The sequence below is a fragment of the Gorilla gorilla genome, chromosome 21, assembly GCF_029281585.2.
Source record: "Gorilla gorilla gorilla isolate KB3781 chromosome 21, NHGRI_mGorGor1-v2.1_pri, whole genome shotgun sequence".
Lineage (NCBI taxonomy): Eukaryota > Metazoa > Chordata > Mammalia > Primates > Hominidae > Gorilla > Gorilla gorilla.
The window spans coordinates 74,422,868-74,442,852 of NC_073245.2; the positions used below are offsets into that span (position 1 = coordinate 74,422,868).

The 19,985-nt window shown below is 55.2% G+C and overlaps 2 protein-coding genes across 8 annotated transcripts in view; one reads left to right on the top strand and one right to left on the bottom strand.

The window, feature by feature from the left end:
* Positions 1-760: 760 nt before the first annotated feature.
* Positions 761-7,512, bottom strand: PSMA7 (proteasome 20S subunit alpha 7). The gene is made up of 7 exons (XM_004062480.5): positions 7,249-7,512; positions 4,875-5,001; positions 3,832-3,956; positions 3,104-3,226; positions 2,191-2,310; positions 1,383-1,445; positions 761-977 (listed from the first exon to the last, which is right to left on the bottom strand). The coding sequence occupies exons 1-7, from the start codon at positions 7,342-7,344 to the stop codon at positions 885-887; spliced, it is 747 nt and encodes a 248-aa protein (XP_004062528.1). The 5' UTR covers positions 7,345-7,512; the 3' UTR covers positions 761-884.
* Positions 7,513-7,596: 84 nt separating this feature from the next.
* SS18L1 (SS18L1 subunit of BAF chromatin remodeling complex) overlaps positions 7,597-19,985 on the top strand; it is a 40,379-nt gene continuing 27,990 nt past the window's right edge. For 3 of the 7 annotated variants that reach the window (XR_008674497.2, XM_055372832.2, XM_055372831.2), the window contains exon 1: positions 7,597-7,910. Coding sequence is in view for 5 of the 7 variants with exons in the window: in XM_055372832.2 (XP_055228807.1) it covers positions 7,842-7,910 (69 nt within the window). In the remaining 2 variants the exon portion in view is untranslated. Of the gene's footprint in view, positions 7,911-7,979; positions 8,655-14,551; positions 14,634-18,105; positions 18,173-19,985 lie in introns of those variants that run through there. The other 4 variants (XM_055372833.2, XM_055372834.2, XM_063702429.1 and 1 more) reach the window with 4 other exon arrangements.

A 19,985-nucleotide genomic window follows, 5' to 3' on the forward strand; every position in this document is an offset into this window, starting at 1 on the left:
AATGGATATCCTTGACCAGCAGAAAAATAAATGTTGTGTGTGCCAGATACTGGTGGCCACAGTCCTCACGCAGCTAGAGAACTTGGTGAAACAGGTGTTGCCTCCCAGAGCATCGCAAGGTAGTCAGGTTAGCGTGTGCCGCCTGACCTTGCTGTTAAAATGTTCATTGTTTCGACAACTGTACATTTTACGCTGAGCTCAAAATGTATCTGGGCCCCTTTACTCCTTTTTAGAAGATACATGCCCAAAACCAAGGACCAGAGGAGGACCTAAAAGCCTTAAACTGTGGGACTAGAAGTCAAAATGCAGGAAAGGGCAGAGAATAGCCAGAACCAGTCTTCAACATAGGGGGCAGACGTCAAGATGTGGTCTATGAAAGTCAGACATGCAAAGCTGCTTTGAACAAAGCTGCTGCTCTACAGAATGAACCCAGGGCTACTTGTGTTTGTGTCCTTGACATTATACATTCATTAGGGGACTAGAATGAAGGTCTAAAAGCAAACGGAAGTCATTCTGTGTCTACAACAGAGAAACAGGTCTGCTGAAGGCCAGGTTTCTCTGCAGGACCCAGGGCAGCAGCTCTGACTTCCCAAGGGAGGAACCTGTGTCTCACACTGGCTTACTGTCTTAGCCACAAGGAACAGAAAGAAAAGCTCAATTACGGTGGCTCAGGGTTGAAAAAGAAGGATGAGAGATGAGAGGACTGCTGTGATTGCACCTAAAGATACACATTCTCTTAAAAAAAAAAAAAAAAAACAGGTTAAAAATACGGAAGTTTATTGTAGGACACTCAGTGTGAATAAATGGAATGGAAAGGCCTACACGTCGAGACTCATCCATGATTGATATGAATTTAAAAATTACAAGCAAAGACATTTTATTCATCATGATGCTTTCTTTTGTTTCTTCTTTTCGTTTTCTTCTTTTTCTTTTTCAATTTCAGCAACATACTTCTCAATTTCTTCAGGATTTAAAATCTATCGAAAAAAACTTCATGGTTACCTAAGCCACACAAGGTGCCAAGGAACCAGCGCCCTCTTCTGGGGAGGGTGGCCAGGCTTTGGCACTGCTGCTCATACAGCCTCTTTGGAGAGGAACCTCAAGGAAAACAAGAGGATGCTGGCCTGACCTAGACAAGTATTAAGCAGCAGCAGCAGATCTGACTGGCAGCCGCTCAACATGCCCAGAGAACACGCGTGGACCATCTAATTAGAGGGAGATGGGAATCTTCTCTTTGACGTATGGGGAGCCTCAGAAAGACATTTTCCTAATGTTAAAACCACAGAATGGCCCTATGATGTTTCCTTCGGAACTGGTACTGCTCAGCCCTGATCATGGGAGAAAACTGACAAGTAAAGAAAGCAGACAAACTTGGCGATTACCTTGAGGGGTTGATCTCGCCTCATGACAGCAAGTTCAATGTTTTTGCCACCTGACTGAACCACCTTGAAGGGACAGAAGACAGGAGCATTAGCCACCTTTCCCTATTCAAGACAAAAGCAGCTCTCAGGAGTACCTTAAATAGGTGTGTACCCAAACCCAGCACCGTCCCAGGAACAGAGGTCCCAGCCCCCAAAACCTGTGTCTTTGTCCTAAACGCATGGCCATTTGTGAAGTCTGTTTGGGATGCCTGCACACCCCTCCGCCTCCTAGCACTGGGACTCCTCTCTCCTGCACAGTAGCGGTGCTTGAGGCCCTCCTCTTGACACAGTGGTTACAATCAGGAATCCTGATGCCTACGCTCCCGCCTGGCCTTCCAGCTAGTCCCTCTCTGGTTTTACCTGCTAGCACTTCAAGGTCTTGACAAAGCCCAACCATATCTCCAGTTCTCTAATTCCCTGACTTTAGCAACAGTTCAAGCCTCTGGAAGCCTAGTGATGGCGCGAGAACAGATTCCACAGCTGGACAGCTGGGTTCACATCCTGCCTCTGGTTCTCATGCTGTGTGCCCCTGCACAACCCTCAGCTGCCCCGGCTAGATAAAGACACTAATGATCACACCTTGCATGGCTATTTCAAGGAACACAGCAGTTAGGATACACCATATAGACCAGAGCAGTGCCTGGAACACAGCAGTCATTAAGCATTACTGCTGGATCCTTGCCACCTTCCTTGCTGCCCATCTACCTACCAGTCACCACCAAAACGTGGTATCTTCACCACCTTGCCTGGATTCCAAATGCAAACTTACTTCCAGGAGTGCCTTGATCACCAGCTTAATGGTCAGATCATCTGTTTCAATGGCTTCGTCAGTATAGTTCTTCTCCAGGAACTCGCGCACTGACTTGGCACCCCGGCCTATGGCATTGGCCTAAAACAGACACGTATGTTCTCACGTGGCATAGGGCATGACAACCCAGGGCCAGCCCTGGAACACAGCTGCCCTACATGGGCCGCCCAGCCAGTGGCAGTGGCAGGAGGCAAGCTGGAGTGCTGGACAGCAGCCGTGGACACAGGCCCTGCCTCATGGCTTCCTTTTGCAAAGAGCTCTTTAGAGTTGGTGCTGATTCTTACCGAGAATGGGGTTATACGATTATATCTTTTACTGCGCTATCAAAAGGCAATGGGAGATTTTTTTTTTTTTTTTTTTTTTTTTTTTGAGATAAGAGTTTTGCTCTTGTTGCCCAGCCTGGAGTGCAGTGGTGTGATCTCAGCTCACTGCAACCTATGCCTCTCGGGTTCAAGCGATTTTCCTGCCTCAGCCTCCTGAGTAGCTGGGATTACAGGCATGTGCCACCATGCTCAGTAAATTTTTTTTGTATTTTTATTAGAGACAGGGTTCTGCCATGTTGGCCAGGCTGGTCTCGAACACCTGACCTCAGGTGATCCAACTGCCTCAGCCTCCCAAAGTGCTGACATTACAGGCGTTGAGTCACCGCACCCACCCAAGAATTTTAATTTATGTGGACTACGCTTACACCTTGCTGCCCTTTTATTTTCTTCCAAACAGCAATGTTTAATAATTTTCTTGCTCTCATAGGACTAGGTTAACTTAAACTGACTCATTCACTGATACAGGGCCTACAGCAGGAAGCCCAGGACCTCCCACCCCTCAAAGCCTTTTTCTGGCAAGACTGTCCAAAGCCCCTTTGTCACGAACTCACCTTCCAGGCATGGTATGTGCCCGAGGGGTCAGTCTGATAGAGCCTAGGAGTGCCATCAAAGTCGAAACCCACGATGAGGGCAGAGATGCCAAACGGCCTGCGCCCATTGCTCTGCGTATAACGCTAGCAAGAAAAGAAACAGGTCAGTGCCATCCAATTAAGAAACTGCATGTGAGGAAAGAACCGTACTTAGTGAAGATACGAACATTTTAAATCATGCCTGAGCCCCCTCTCAGGTTATCAGCAGTTCAAATGATACATTAGCCAATAGCTTTCAACATCCTTTTCTGCATTTTCACTCCCAGAAAAACTCACCTAGGACCAGAATTGTAAACTCAGGTTACTGGAAATTACTGTGACAGGTAGACACACATTCTGCTTACACACTAATGGCGTTTCCTCATAGGGTGGCTTCCAGCCCCCTTCAACTGCTTTGTGACTGGTCACTCAGGATGGCAAGACAAAAGCTATCATTTCCTTCCAGACACAGGAATTTGGAATATCCCATGCCAGGAACCGAGAACAGAACAATGTTACTGAAATTGGTGAGCTAGGTCAAGTTACACTTGTGCAAGTCAAGATTAGGATCACGCCCTGGAATAAATCAGTTTTCTGATTCACCTGAAGTGACATGCAAATCCACATGAAGTGACATGGCAGGACCCTCCATGGCGGAGCCGTGACTGCCCTGCTGCCAGAGGTGAGCATGCAAGCGGGCAGGCACCCACCTGCTTCAGACTGGCGATGTAGCGGGTGATGTACTCCACAGTGACCGGGTCCTCCACAGTCAGCCGGTGGCTCTGGCACTCCACCCGGGCCCTGTTGATGACTATCCTTGCATCGGCGGTGAGGCCTGCAAGGAAAGCAGAGAGGCTTCTGCTAGAGAGACAGCACAAACTACAGGGTGGGGGACAGACACGATGACCTAGCATTTAACCTTCCACAGACCCCCCAAACCGGCAGCAAGGCTATTCTAACTGACTGGCAGTGGAACCTATCAGCCCCTGGGAACTTCCAGGAAATTGGGTACAGATGCTTCTTGATGTGCAGTGGGGTGGTATCCCGCTAAACTCATCGTAAGTCAAAAATACCTGGCTGAAAATGCATTTACTACCCCATAAACCCATTGTAAATAAAAAATTGTAGGCTGCTGTGCAGAATCTGGATTTTTAAAAACATCATAGATCAACAGGGACTGTCTGCATATGAAGAACTGTGTACTTCAGACCATACTTAAATACAGTACCTGAGTCCTCTTGGGAATCTTAGAAATTGAGTTAATCCCTAATTTCATTACATGAATTGAGATCTTCCTAGATTGCATCTGCTGAGAGGAGAAATGAGCAAGACCAAAACAGCGCTGAGAACATGGCGAGGCATGGCCTGCATCCACCAGTGCGGTCCTTTTTACTGCTGGGGATGGCAGGACGTGGTTCTGTCCTCTCCATGCCACAGATGCAGTTAGCTCTAGAAAGTCCAGCCTTTCTCTAGATTGTAACTGACTGATACAGAAAAATAACAGTGGAGGTCAAATTGCACAGCAGCCAGAAGTGTTTTCATCCATTTAGCCATTTCTGTTTCACCCGCTATGGCAGAGAGAGGCCACCGAAGAAACTAGCCAACTTAAAAGTCCAAATCCAATTCTTTTAAATGATTTTCATTTACTCAGTTTATATGGCTCACAATAGCCCACACACCCAAGTTAATCTCCAAAGCCCTATTCTTCGCTGAGACTCTAGAGAGTAAGACAGCGCTCCCCACCAACTCATACCTGCAAAGGCCATGCAGACGTTGTCATCCAAAGCACAGATCTTCCGCACTGTTCTTTCATCCTGCAGTTTGGCCACTGACTTCTTCTCCACACCAAGAACAACAATGTCTCTTCCTCGAACACCAACCTTTAATTAAGATCCACAAACCACGTAAGAAAGTGATATGAGTGCTGGGTGCAGTGGCTCATGCCTGTTAATTCCAGCACTTTGGGAGGCTGAGGTGGGTGGATGACTTAAATTCAAGAGTTCAAGACCAGCCGGACAACATGGGAAAACCCTGTCTCTACAAAAAGTACAAAAATTAGCCAGCTGTGGTGGCTGAAGCCTGTAGTCCCAGCTACTGTGGGGGCTGGTGGGAGGATCGCTAGAGCCTGGGAGGTGGAGGCTGCAGTGAGCCATGGCGGCTGGGAGACAGAGACAGCAAGACCCTGTCCCCTCACCCCATCCTCCCAAAAAAGTGATACATGGTTCTACTGCCAGGCAGCGAGCAGTAGGAGCAGATCTGAACCTGGGTCCTGGGGGGTACGTACTCCAGGTAGCAGCTCCCACTGGAAGGTGTGTTCACCCATACCCCTTTCTCCCCTACTTGTCTGTCACTGTGGCTGGCACCACATCCTGCAAACCCAGGGGTATTCATCTACTGCTGGTAGAGCTAGCCCAGGCGTGCTCACCTAGGTGCCCAACCTGGGCCTTGCAAATACTGAGATGTAGTTTTAGTTACAACATAGCTGGTAAGTAACCATTATATAATCGGCATGTGTTTCCTTTCAACCCAATGAATCAAACAGTCCCATGCAAAGCCTGGAAGCCTGAGACTTTCACTCAAGTCTGGTGTTCTGAAGGCAGTGTTTCTGTAGTTGTGAAATTATACTGAGCCACAATGCACTGTTTCCTGCACTGTGACATACTCGTGTGACAGCCATGAGAAGGGGCCTGATTTGCCGTCAGTGGACAAGGTGTCAACTGTTATCCGAAATTGTTTATGGCTGATGCTGGAGAAGGATATGGCTGTTATTAAAAGCATGAACAATCACTGACAGTCAACCCCGAGTCAAGCCAGAAACAAAGGGAACCATCATTGGGATAGACAGCGCCTCCTGGTTTAGAGCAGGGCTTCTCCAGCTCAGCACTGTGAGCACCTGGGCAGGGTGATCTCCCTGTGCCTGCCGCCCTGAGTACGGGTGGGATATTGAGCAGCGTCCCTGGCCTCTACCCTCCAAATGCCAAAAGCACCTCTGCAAGGTCTTGCCACTGGAAAAGTCTCCACACACTGTCAGTGGCTCCGTGTGGGCCCAAAACCATCCCTGGCTGAGAAGTATTGATCTGAAGTGTTTGGGTTTTCTGGGAGCTTTCTCAGGTACTGACTCACTTGACCTTCGACTGACTCGAGGCCCAGAGAAGCTATATGGGTTCGTTAAAGCCAGCGGCGGCCAGCTGGCGGGGGTGGCAGTATTGGGGTGGGGTACAGGGGTCAGCCGACTCCTAGTCCTCTTTAAGCTGAGTTAGATCACCTGATGAATACTGGGCCTTCATTTCAAAACAAAGATTCAGAAAATGAAAACAATTCAAAATTTACGGAACCGTGTGTGCTGCTTTCTCTGCCTGCTCAAACCTCTGAATACCAGGTGATAAAAGAATAACGATCTCACAGGCTGACCAATTAAACTGACACGTCTTGATGGTACGAATTTAAGTTTCAAACAATGTCACTAAGGTCAATGTACACGAGCCCTCGTCAAAACGAAACGGCCGCGTTCAAACCAGTCCTGACCCGAGCGGCTGCAGCCCGGCCCTGGGAAGGCTCCTCCCGGCAGAGTGCGGAGACCCGGGAGGCGCCCGCCACCGGCCACGCCAGCGAGCCGCTTTGTTCTCGAAGCCCACCTGGGCCTAGAGAATAAGTGTTTCCCCGGAGCGGGTGGGGGTCCCCATAACGGGGGTTTGAGTAGTTCGCTCCCCAGCCACCCGGCTGCGTGAACAGCCCCCCAGCGAGCGCACGGCCTACCCCCCGCGCTCCGCGGCCCAGAGCGGCCCTCGCCCGGCCTCTGCTCACCGGGGCGGCGGCGCGACCCACGCGCCCGGCCGGGGCCAGGGGTGCCCAAGATGGCGTCGTCACGGCCCCCGTGCCCGGGGCCCCACGCGAGGCCGGGCCCCAAGCGAGGCGCTGAGTGGGGAGAACGAGCGCTCGCGGCTCACGCCAAACGCCGCCTCTGCAGGCACTCGTGGAGACCGGCAGCGGGGCCCGCGCTCAGCTACAGCCCTGACCGCCCGCGCCGCGCCCGGCCCCGGCCCTCTCTCGGCGCCCCGGCCCTCTCTCGGCTCCCCAGCCCCACTTCCGCCCGCGTCCCCGGCCCCGCGCAGGCCCCGGCGCCTCACCGCGGTCGAGCCCTTCTTGACGGCCTCCTGCGCGTACTCCACTTGGAAGAGGTGGCCATCGGGCGAGAAGACGGTGATGGCGCGGTCGTAGCTCATGCCGGCGGGCGGCGGCCGGGCTCCTTCCGCCGCGACTCTCAAAAGCGCACACTCACGGCCCGCGCGCACCCGCGACTCCCGGCGCCACTACGCCCGCGCCCCACCCTCGGCGCCGTGACCTGCGCTGCCGGCGACGGGCAGCGTCAGGCGGCGTCGGGCGGACGTGATGGCGCGCGCTGGGGCGGGGTCAGGCCGAACCACCGGTGGCCGGGGGTGGGAGGCGGTGCTCCGGCGAGGGCCGGGCGCTGGGTGCGAGGGGGTCGCCGGGGGCCACCGTTCGGCACTGGGCCGCAGACCGTTCTGCAGGGCGGAGCGGCGGCGCCGCGGGCTCGGAGGCGCGGCGACGGCGACGGGGCGGGCGAGCCCACGACGCGGCGCCCCCCGCGCTCCCGCCCCCTGCCCCCCCTCCGCGACTGCGGATAATGAGCGCCTCGGGCCGCCCAGCGCAGCCGGAGTATCCACCCCGATGACCACGGGCTGAGCCCCGCGCCGCCACCATGTCCGTGGCCTTCGCGTCTGCCCGGCCAAGAGGCAAAGGGGAGGTTACGCAGCAAACCATCCAGAAGGTGGGCCGGGCCGGAGCGGCGGCGCTGGGCGGCGGGTCTGCGGGCGGGCGCGCGCGGGGACGGGGCGCGGGCAGCTGGCGGGCGCAGGGCGCGAACAAAGCCGGGGCGCAGCCGGGCGGCCGCGAGCCCCGACGGCGGCCCCGTGCCCTTCCCCGCTTCCCACGCCTGCGCGCCGGCGGGCACCCGGCCGTGTGGGGGGCGCTCCCCGGAGAGCCTGCGCCAACTTTGTTGGGGCGCACGGGTCCCTCGGGCCGGGGCACTGGGCGGTGGGGGCCGGGCGGACGCTGGAGGCTGCCGTCCCCGAGCGCGCTGTCCCCCGAGTCCGCGGCGCGCGCTGGGAACTGTCCTGGACCATGCCGGGCGCACGGGGACCCCTCGGGGCCGCGGCGAGGGCTCGTCGCGCTCCGCAGCCAGCTTCGGTGGCGAAGGCGGGCGGTACTCGTTTTCTGCGCTCATTTTGGTTAGTGGTGAGGGGCCCGGGTCGGCCTCCGGGCGCACGGCGACGGCGGGGACTGTGGCCGGGGCTGCCCCTCTTGCTCCTGGAGCGAGGCGCGAACGATGGAGGTACGGAAGGACGCGTCCCGATCCCCATTTGGGGGGCATCGTTACGCAGCCCGGCCCCGTAGGGAGCGCACCGCCCCCTCCGTATCCTCGCGGCTACGCCGGGTTTCAGCGTGACACCCTCGCCAGCCGCCTCGCCTAACAAACCTGACGGATTTGCTCCACAACCTTTCTTCTAGCTCCGTAAGTTCGGCCTTGTGGTTTTCAAGAGACAGCGTTTACGTGGGTTTGGGACACCGTTATCCAAAGCCCTAAGTTTTGAAATTGAGACTTTGTATTTTCTGCTGTTTTTTCTGTAGAAGACAGATTCGGAAGAAAATCAGCATTAGCCATACCCGTTTCAGTTGTCGCAACATCTGTTGGAATTACATTGTTTTTCTTCCTAAACTCTGACTCCGTCTTCACCCTGGTGGGATTGCAGGGATAAACAGTGGTATTCCTAGGTTCCCAGGAGCCGCTTGTCTCCCTAAGGGGGTTCACCTTGACCTTGACTGAGGCTCTTATTCCTTGATGACGTGCCAGTCTCCTGTGGAAGTTGTCCTAAATCTATCGCCTATTTTGAGACTACCTTTGCTGTTGCTAGTTTTAGAAATTTGATGGTCTTAACAAATGAGAACCTTGGCCAACTCTGAACAGGAGAGATTGAGAATAGCAGAAATACAGATTTACAAGTGTGGCATTTTAATTTACTTAGTAAACACTTATGTGGCGCTTACCGTATCCCAGACGCTGTTCTAGGGGTTTTATAAATCTTGATTCATCCAATTCTTCATAGAAGCTACTGGCATCCCGTTTAATAGCTAAAGAGGCTGCGGCCTAGGGAGGCTGTGCCTTGCTGGTAAGTGGACACTGAGGCCTAGGGGGGCTAAACGCCTTGCTGGTAAGTGGCACAGCCAGGTGTTGAACCCATACTGTGGCTCCAGGGTCTGCTCTGTTGGTGCCCCTTGATCTGGGAACATTTGGCCAGGCGGAGGTCAAGCTCTAGGCTCAGAGGCAAATGTTGGAACACAGAGCGTCTCCTGGCACTCTGGTTTTTTGGAGCTTAACAGTCATTGTTCCTGAAGCTACCTTGGGCTGCAACGTTTATCCCATTATTTGCACTTCGCACACAGTTCCATTGAAGCTCCCCAAGTTCTCCAGGTAAAAGTGTGTATTGAGGTGCTGCCCCGAACATCAGATCAGAAAGGAAGAGATGCACCTGTGGACCGTGGGTCCCTGGGCAGAAACTCAGCCTGCTGACCATTGGAAATAGGCCTTCAGTTTAGGCTGCTGACTTGGCCTGGTAGGGCCAGCAGTCTGCGTATTGGGCTTGGTGTTTTGACGGTGAATATATGTACCCAGGGATCTTTTACTGGGAGGTGTGAGAAGGCTGAGAAAGGTGTGAGAGGTGCATGTTCTATGCCTCAGACGTGTGCTGTGTCCACAGTGTGTGCTGGTAGTGTCATGCCGAGAGCTTTAAGAGAAGCCAGGGACCCCTCTGAAGCCTGCGTGGTAGTGAAGGAGAAGGAAGTCTACAACTTGTCCTTACAGCATTCTGTGTGGGTGGAGATCTTCCAGGCCAACTTCTACTCAACCTTCAAAGCCTCACTCACGTGTTCCGCGTCTCATGCTCTGTCGGCAGTCATGTGGCCCTTGTAGCACTTGCTTGGGCTCCTGAGTTTGGCATGTGACTGATTATTCTTTGCTGATCCCCAGCCTCTTGTAGTGTCTGAGCGCAGTTAGTGCTGAGCGCGTGCCGGATCGTCTGTGACGGTGGTCCCATCAGTGGAAGTGTTTTGAGATAAGCAGATGCGTTCGTGTCCTGTGACTTCCTTGACACATTCCCACAACCCAGGTGGCTTCAAACAACAGAAATCTATTCCCTCACAGTTCTGGAGACCAGAAGTCCCAAGTCCAGGGGTCAGTTCCCTGCTCTTCTCTTGGCTTCTGATGACTGCGGGCAGCCCTTGGTATTCTCTGGCTTGTAGGTGCATCCAGCGTGTCTCTGCTTTGATCATCTTTTTTTTTTTTTTTTTTTTTTTTTTTTTTTGAGATGGAGTTTCGCTCTCGTTGCCCAGGCTAGAGTGCAGTGGCACGATCTCGGGCTCACAACCTCCGCGCCCCTGAAGCGATTCTCCTGCCTCAGCCTCCTGAGTAGCTGGGATTATAGGCGCGTGCCACCATGCCCGGCTAATTTTGTATTTTTAGTAGAGACAGAGTTTCTCCGTGTTGGCCAGGCTGGTCTTGAACTCCCGACCTCAGGTGATCTGCCCCCTCCCCCCTTAGCCTCCCAAAGTGCTGGGATTACAGGCATAAGCCACCGTGCCTGGCCTCAATTTCCCACTTTTTATAAGGACTCTAGTCACTGGTTTTAGGGCCTACCTTAATCCAGCATGACCCCGTCTTTATTTCATTTTCAAATACCTTGTTTCCAGTACCTGCCATGTGCAGGCACCAGGGGTCTGGGTACAGTTTAGCCCACGAGAGTGCATTTGTGGTGAGGGCTATCCCAGAGAAAGAGAACCATGGGGCAGAGGCAGGGAGTCACAGAGGGTCCCGAGCCTGGCCTGCATGGAGCAGGTATTGGGGGACCTAAAGTGGAAGGGCAGGGGGTGCTGGGCTGATGTGGGGAGGGTAGCTGGTGGTGACCAGGCAGCAGTGTGTGGGTGAGACAGTCAGAACCGCTCTGTGGCAAGCACCACAGAGGACATGACTGTGCTGGGGAACCCTGCGGTGGGGCTGGGCCATGTCCCCACGGTGGCCCTCGCCTGGCTGGGTGTTCTCTAGCCACCAGCTGGGGACTGTAGTGTTCTGTTGTCCAGTGCGTGCTCCTTACGCTGCTGTTGGGGCTGGGGCTGCAGTGGTCACCTCGGACCACGTGGCCAGGCTTGAAGGGGACCCCTGAGTTGCCTCTTTGCTGCTTGGCATGCAGTAATTGCTCAATAAATGTGTTACTGTTTCTGTTTATATTGGTTTTCTCATTGGTTTCCTTGGCCGGATAATAGCAGTGGTGTCTGCCTGTCTGGTGGGTGTCTGGATCCCCGGCACCTGTTGCGGGGCAGGGTTGGGGAAAGGCTCTGAGGGAATGGGACGGAGCTGAGAGGAGGTGGGCCCCTGGGGCTGCCTGCTGGGTAGGTTTGGTGTGGGAAGACAAGACCTTTGTGGGGTGGGTTAGTGCCGTGCCCAGGGTCCGAGAGCCAGGGAGTTGTTGAACTTGGACCAGCCCTACCCCATGTCCTTGGTACCCAGGTGCGGGGGTGGGGCATGGGCAAGGGGCGCACTTCTGGGTGGGGATGGGCTGCGGAGGATGGGGTGCACACCCAGCAGGCAGTGGGCACCCTGTGTGCTCCCTCAGACGTGGAACTTGCTGTCTGAAGGAACGCAAGCTACTTTGGCTAGGAGTGTTTGTAAGGTTAAAGCTGTCCAGTGACTGAATGGCTTGGGGATGCCGAGCCTCCCTTGCACGTGGCTGATTGACAGCGTTCCTCCTGCGATCAGAGGCTCCCCCCACCCGAGAAGGGGAGCACGGGGGCCTGTCGTTACATCCACAGGGATGGGGGGTTGGGTCCCCTCATTCCGGAGCCTGGGCTCAGCCCCGGAGAGGGACCCCGCAGCCACCGGCCTTGCTCGGCCTCCTTGCTGTCTTAGGTCAGGTGAGGGAGGCTCGGCCTCCTTGCTGTCTTCGGTCAGGTGAGGGAGGCTCGGCCTCCTTGCTGTCTTAGGTGAGGGAGGCTTGGCCTCCTTGCTCTCTTCGGTCAGGTGAGGGAGGCTCGGCCTCCTTGCTGTCTTAGGTGAGGGAGGCTTGGCCTCCTTGCTCTCTTCGGTCAGGTGAGGGAGGCTCGGCCTCCTTGCTGTCTTAGGTCAGGTGAGGGAGGCTCGGCCTCCTTGCTGTCTTCGGTCAGGTGAGGGAGGCTCGGCCTCCTTGCTGTCTTAGGTCAGGTGAGGGAGGCTCGGCCTCCTTGCTGTCTTAGGTCAGGTGAGGGAGGCTCGGCCACCTTGCTGTCTTAGGTGAGGGAGGCTTGGCCTCCTTGCTGTCTTCGGTCAGGTGAGGGAGGCTCGGCCTCCTTGCTGTCTTAGGTCAGGTGAGGGAGGCGCTCTGCAAGGCCCTTGAACCCAAGCGCCATGGGGGAGGTGGGCAGGAGAAAGGCATTGTCCTGGAGGGAGCAGCCGCAGCCTGGCCTCTGTCCCCTCTGCCTGTAAAGCCTGGCCATACACCCTCTTGCTGGATGCTCCTGAAGGTGCTCTCCCAACTCCTACCCAGCCTGGAGGGTGAGGACACATTTGGATAAAGACACTGTGCCTGCCCACTGCCCTTTTTTACCCGTGACCTTTCCAAAGCTGGTGGGTCTCCAGAGTCCCTGTCTGCCATCCAGTCGCTGGGTGTGGAGTCTGGAGGCAGCAGCCGAAGGCAGCCCAGGTCTTGCCCAGGTGGTGCTCGCTAGCCGGCGGTCGTGCGGGTGCTCTCCTCGAGGCTCTGGCCCTTTGCGCGGTCTGGGCCCTGGGCCAGTGGGTCGGGGCCTGGGCACCTGCCTCTGTGTGCTTGGAGTCAGAAGACAGATTCCCTGGAATCCCCGGCCTGCAGGTGGTGGCAGTGTCACGCCTGCCCCCAGTGCATGCAGGAATAAACAGGCCCTGGGTGCCAAGCAGTTAGCGGGCTGGCGCTGATGGACCGTAAGGCCTGTGGGGCCTGGGAAGAGGGAGTGCAGATCTTCCCGCCTGGTCCGGGCAGGCACCTCTACCACCTCCCTCCATGTGATCACAAGAGGAGTCCAAAGGGTTGGGAGAAGGTGCCATGGATGATGGTAGGAAGGGGGCTCCTGTGACACTGGTCTGATTCTAATTGGCCACCACAGCTGCTGTGCACAATGGGGACGGAAATGGCCTGTTTATATCCTCCTCAAGTGGGAAATAGGTGTGGAATGCAGGCAGGTCCTCGGTGTTACCAGGATGGGGATGGGGGCCATGGAGCTGCAGGAGGGCAGGGTGGGGCAGGCCGGGCCTCCTGGGCTTACATTCTTATCCTGCTGATGGTGATGTGTGCTTCGCCTTTCTGTGCCCCAGTTTCCTTGTCTTTACGAAGAGGACAGGGCTGTGGCCTCCCTCATAGCCTGTATGGGTAAGGCAATGCCCAGCAGCCTTGTAATTGGTCAGCTTTAGCCTTTGATCAGGCACTCAACGAGCAAGGAATGGCCGGAATTTATCCGTGGTATTCGGAAAGGGAGGTGAGGACTCCATTCCAAACTGCAGGAAACCATCGCAAGTCCAGGGTCATGTCAGAAAGAAAAGGCAGTGTCAGCACATGGATGAGATGCACACAGACGTCGCGTGTCGCTAGTACAATAAGCACGTCTCCAGCTTGGAAACTGTCAGGAGCACAGTGATTTTGTTGTGTTGTGCTGTGCTGTGACAGCCCAAAGCGCCATGAGACTGAAAGTGATTGCCAAGGCACATGCAGAGGCGGCTGCTGTTGGGTCTGTGTTTAGCGTGTCTTCACATGTTCTTAGAGTCTTTGAAATTGCACACACACGTCAAGCACACAGCGGTGGGGCCGTGAGGCAGCAGCCAGCTCCTCCCAAGGAGACTGCACATGTGTAAATTGAGAGGCTCTTCTGAAACCTACACACCGACTTCACGGATTCCACAGTTGGGTGAATGTTCAGAGGGGTCCCACTGGCTTCCATCAGTGGAGTCTGTAGTATCGGCTTGCTGACCTCGGGGGCAGGGACGGAGCAGCTCAGGCTGGGCTCAGAGGGAAGGACTGCTGATGGGTCAGCGATGTCTGCCCCGAGAGCAGGAGTGGCAGGCGCTAGCGCAGGTGCCATCGCTGGCTTAGCCACCTGCTGATGCTCGACCAGCTCTCCGGTTAGCCAGGCTGGTCCCCCTCACACCTTGATGACTCCTAGGAATTGATTCTGCATCTGTGTCCATGCCGTGCGTGGGGAGTGCATGGCAGCCCTGCATGTAGTGGCAGAAGACGGGGAACAATTTCAATGTCTGTCCAAGCAGACAGAGTACTACGTTGTGTCCATGTTGTGGAATTCTCTGGAGCATAAGAAACATTGAGGTGGATTTTTTTTTTTTTTTTTTTTTTTTGGAGACAGAGTCTTGCTCCTTCGCCCAGGCTGAGGTGCAGTAACGTGATCACAGCTCATGCAGCCTTGTCCTCCTGGGCTCAACGGACAGGTGAGGTCTCTGACAGTCTCCAAGATATTTGAGAGGAAAGGGAACTGTGTGGAGCAGCGGGAGTGAAACATTATCAGGTGTGTGCAGAGTCGGGAGGGGAGTGCACAGGTTCCATGCGAGACGCTTCCAGAATCGGCAGAGCTGGCCTCTGGGGAGGAGGAGCCAGGGGTTCCTCCTGCAAAATTAAAAAGGTTCCAAAAGTCTTTGTAATTAGAAAGGACAACCATGAGGACACTGGAGGTCTTTCTGCCCAGTGTGGGCTGAGCCAGCCCCGGCAGTGAGCCTCAGAGCCCCAGGCCTCCTCTGTCCGGCTTCCAGGGCCCCACACAGGTTGTCACTGGGGAGAGACTGTTCTGCTGAGAGCCCCTCACCCAGGTTTTTGCCTGGTAGCCCCAGCCCTTCCCCAACTCTCGGTGGGCTCTGGGACCCCAGTTCTCCGTCCCCAGTTCTCATCCTCACTCCCTCGCCTACCCAGTTAGGACCCCACGGTGGGGTTTCAGCAGCCCCAGACCCCATCCTTGGTGCCTGGCTGTGCCGTGGGCCCTCCAAGCCAAGCCCCGTGTCCCCCGTCAGTCCCCGCCTGCCAAATCCAGTTTCTCTGCTCACCCGCATGGTCCATTGCCATGGCTGCAGCTTCCGTGCCCCTTGGGTTTGTCTCCCTGTGGGTGCTGGGCTTGGCCCTTGGCATCAGCCAGCCCGACCAACAGAGACACGTTGGGGCCGCCCCTCAGAGCCTGAGACCACAGGGGTGACCACGCAGAGGGAGTGGGAGGCCCAGGTGTCCCAGCTGCCCCAGCTGCGAGCCCAGCCAAGCCCAGCAGAAGATCCTCCGAACCAGCCCAGAATCATGAGAACTAAGAAATCATGTTTCAACCACGTGGCTCCGGGAGGTTTGTTGTGCATTGGGTAATGGATGCACCCAGCCGCGTTGGGATCTTGGTCCAGCCAGCCTCTGCAGTGAGCACAGGCTTTGGTTGAAAAGTCACCCCCACAATGGGCACAGGACTCCTGTCCCCCAGCGGCCCCCGTTCCCCTCTTTTCCCACTCCCCAGAGCTGGCCTCCCCCGTTCCCCTCTTTTCCCGCTCCCCAGAGCTGGCCTCCATTCCTGGACATGCCCTGTGGCCTTCGCACATGCCTGTTTCCTCCATCGGGCCGCCCTTCCCCCACCTTACCCATGTGCTCCTGCCCAGCCTCTAGCCCAGCTGGACGTCCACCCCAGGAGCCTCCTGGGGCTCTGCTGCCTCATGGCATTGAGCAGATGCATGCCCACGTCGGTCTTCACTCGACTGGCCACCCACGCCCACTCCACCATGAACAGAGCGGGTCGCGCCTCCTCACTGTCGCCTCCACTCACCCAGGCCTAGGATGGGCACATTGATGAAGCATGCTCAGAGATGGGATCTCACCACCCCTCCTTGCTGCGGCCCCCGATGCCAGCCTCTGGCTCCTCCAGATGGAGTTGCCACCTCATCTCTGTCCCCAGCGCCCTCACCTCGGGAGGCCTCAGGCCACCAGCTTCAGTGCTTTCCCGGTGACGTCTCTGGCGCGGGTTTACCCCGAACCTGTAGAAACTCAGCCTCTCAGGAAAGGGTGGGGAGAACCGTATCTCACGTTGCAGAAAAATACACAACTGCACATCAGGAAGCTGGGAAACAGTGTCTGCAGAAGACAGCAGTAAATACAGAAGATCTAGAACGCTCCAGGCCACGTGAATGGCTTCTTTGTTCAGCTTAGTGTTAGAGGCACACCAGGTGGAGGAGACCCAGGTGGGCCCATCACCAGCCCTGGCAACCCCAGACTCACTTCAGGCCTCTTTAAGGTCGCTTTGCAGATGATACCATGAGTAAATGCTTGTCTTAGAGATTTTCGTAAACACAGACACGTAAGAAACTACGAATCGACAAGCTCCAGAGCGGGGGCCACAGCTGCCTGTCGGTGCTTTTCCGTCCTGTCAGGGTCTTTTGCTTTGGATTTTATGCTCACCAAAGCCACGCGTGCACATCAGGAGTCAAGAAGCACCATGGGTGTGTGTGTTAGTTGTTCTCACACTGCTATGAAGAAATATCTGAGACAGGGTAATTTATAAAGGAAAGAGGCTTAATTAACTCACAGTTCCACAGGGCTGGGGAGGCCTCAGGAAACTTAGAATCATGGCGGAAGGGGAAGCAAGGCACCTTCTTCACAAGGCGGCAGGAAGGAGAAGCGCAAGCAGGGGAGATACCAGGCGCTTGTAAAACCAACAGATCTCATGCAGACTCACTCACCATCACAAGAACTGCATGGGGGAAACAGCTCCCATCCATCTAATTTCTTCCCACTGGGTTCCTCCCACGACACGTGGGGCTTATGGGAACTACAAGATGAGATTTGGGTGGGGACACAGCCAGACCCTATCAGGGTGTGAGTAACCTCAGGAGTAATTCTTCCCACCTCCCAGAGGCGCTGTCTTGCCCTTCTCAAGGCCAAACCAAGTGGCCACTTTGGAATGGGTTTAGGGCTGCTGACCTTACCTGGTGACCAGGGAGAACAGGTCACCAGATAAGGTCTGCCCTCCCTGCTGCACACCTGTGCTCCCCACTCATACCCGTCAGAGTGGCTTTCTCGGGTGTTGGATCTGCCTCTGCTGTTGACGTGGTGATGATAAACACCTTGCTCACTGCTGAACCACGCAGGACCGTGTGACTGCTTTTCCTGCCTGGCTTTTGTTTTCCCTGGAGTTGTTGATTGTTTTTCTTTTCGATTACTTGTCACTAGTGTATCTCCTCCTTCGCTCAGGTATTCTTCCGGGTTTCAGTCTCGGGGCTGCTCTCCATGGGCCTCCCACCATTGGCCGAATTCCTTTGGCTTCTCTTGGGTTGGATCTTGGATCTTCTCCTGGGATTTGCTCCCTTGGTTTGGGGAGGGAGGCGCATCATTTTATGGCCTCCTGAGAACAGGTGTTTGGGATGTGTCCCTTTAAACAGAATTCCCACGCTCCCTTCACTTGACTGCTTGCATGTTAACGCCACCTCATTTGCTGTCCCCTCCCCTCTTCTGTCCTGTGGACACATGTTATTTTTGCCCTGACAATTTGAGAATGAGTTGTAGACTTGGTGCCCCTTTACTCCCGAATGCTTGAGCGTGACTTTGCTGCCGACAAGGACATGACGCTGTAGAAAGATTGAAACGGGGGAGCTGATGTGGCAGCAGCACAGCCGTCTGCTCCAACTCACTGTGACTTCCCAGTTGTCCCAGTAATGGCTTTTGTAGGACATCATTAAGGATTACTGGAAGGACCCTGGGACCATGTCTGTTGAGTCTCTCCTGGTTGAGAACCACTTGTTCATCTTCCTTGTCTTTGATGACTCTGACAGTTTTTGAAGAATGCCGGCCAGTCATCGAGTGCCCTTGGTTTGGGTACAAGGTACGTTTTCCTAACTTGCGGGTCTGAAAGTGCGTCCTTTCTCCCTTCATGCCTGGTTGCGGTTTCAGCGGACTAGAATTTCTACGCAGAAGTCTCCCTCAGGATCAGACCATAGCCCTTCCGGAAACCTCCATGGTGAGTTCATCTCTCCTCCAGAGCCTCCCTCAGGCCAGGCCATCGGCCCCCCAGAGGTCTCCGTTGGGACTGGGTCATCACACCTCAGGGGGTGTCCCTTGGTATGGGACGCAGCTCCTCCGGAAGTCTCCGTGAGGTCGTCGCCCCCTGCGGGCCCATGTAGGAGGCTCCGTGCCGTCGGAATCCACTGTCCTTCACGTGGAACCTGGTTTTTCTCTCCTGTCATGTTTAGGATCTTTCTTTGTCCCTGGTCTTTTTTGGCAAACTGGTCACCTGGGGGCCCTTCCAATGGGGAAATGCGTCCTTCAGCTCTGAGAAAATGATTGAAGGATTTGGGGGTGATTTCCTCGCTGCTCCTGTCTCTGGGGCTCCTGGAGGGCCGCGCTGGCCCACTCCCTTTCTTCGCGATCTTTCTGTTTTCTCCTCGGTCGATCCGTCCTGCTTTCCAGGACTCTTCCTCAACTTCATATCCCGCCCCTCTGTTGAGTTGTGTTCTGACTAACAGGTTTTCACCTCCAGAGCTCTTCTGCCCCCTCTGTTGTTTCTAACCAGCATCATCTTCTTTTCTGGGGCTCCAGTAACCTGCATCACTGCACCGGCTGACTTCGTGAGGATATTGATAATAGGTTTTGTTGGATTTTTTAAAAAAGTTTCAGGCCGGGTGCAATGGCTCATGCCTGTAATGAGCACTTGGGGAGGCAGAGGCGGGCAGATCACTTGAACCTAGGAGATCGAGACCAGCCTGGGCAACACAGGGAGACCCTGTCTCTACCAAAAAAAAAAAAAACATTTAGCCAGGCATGGTGGCACACGGCACACGCCTGTAGTCTCAGCTACTCGGGCGGTTGAGGTAGGAGGATCACTTGAGCCTGGGAGGTGGAGGTTGCAGTAAGCCAAGATCACGCCACTGCACTCCAGCCTGGGTGACAGAGCGAGATCCTGTCTCAGAAGAAAAGCAAATAGAAAAAGTCTCCGTCTTGCATAACCTTCATCTTTGGATTTTGGCCTCTGTGGCTGGTTTTGGCCTTTGTCTTTGAAATGGCAGGTGGGGGCCACACCGCTGTGGCTTCTGGGGATTGGAGGCCGGGGCACTGCCTGCTATGCTCAGGCAGGCGTGTGGTCTGTGGTTCACTCTGAGGTGCTCTTTCCCTTCAGTGCCCAAGCATCTTTCCTCCAGGCTGGTCACTTTCCTGCAGACGCCCCCTCCTCCAACCCCATCTCCTGCCAGCAGATCCTGGGCGACCCTGAAAGGTGCCGGAATTTTAACATTCCTGAGCCTTGTGGGGCTTCGCAGCACAGCGTGGCTCAGGCCAGGTACCCTGGGGGCACTGATTCGGTTGTTACTCATCCATGTGCTTTTCAGCTTCCAAACTCCCACCGCTGCCATCTTGTGCCCTCCCCATTCTGTCCTTAGAGGGCCACACCTGTTCCATCCTTAGTCGCCGGCCGGGGCCTGGGGTTTGGGGTGTCCAGTCTTCCACCTTTCATTCTGCCTGTCCTGCCCTTTTTGAAGCGGGTATGTGTCTAACATACATGAGAAAGTTCTCTGTATCCAGTTTTTTAAACACCCACACCAGTACTGTGTTTCGTCATGCGTGCATAAACCTCGCGGCACTGCCCTGGCCAGTGCACACCCGCGGGGCTCTGCTTAATGAAGTCAGTGGCTTGCGCCCCCCCGGCCCATCCCGGCCCCGTGCTGGGAGTGATGCTGAAATGTCCGCCGTGTCTAGTTCGTGTCCCTGGAGACAATCCCTGCCTGGGGGTTAGGAGTCAAGGAGGGGAAGCCCTTTAGAAGGAAAGGAAGAAAGCCCAT

Bases quoted from the DNA above. Each gene is read 5' to 3' on its own strand.
- PSMA7 (XM_004062480.5), bottom strand. From the start codon at position 7,344: ATGAGCTACGACCGCGCCATCACCGTCTTCTCGCCCGATGGCCACCTC. The intron at 5,002-7,248 runs GTGAGGCGCCGG...TCTTAATTAAAG, and splicing joins TCAAGAAGGGCTCGACCGCG to GTTGGTGTTCGAGGAAGAGA. The intron at 3,957-4,874 runs GTATGAGTTGGT...CTTTCCTTGCAG, and splicing joins CGTCTGCATGGCCTTTGCAG to GCCTCACCGCCGATGCAAGG.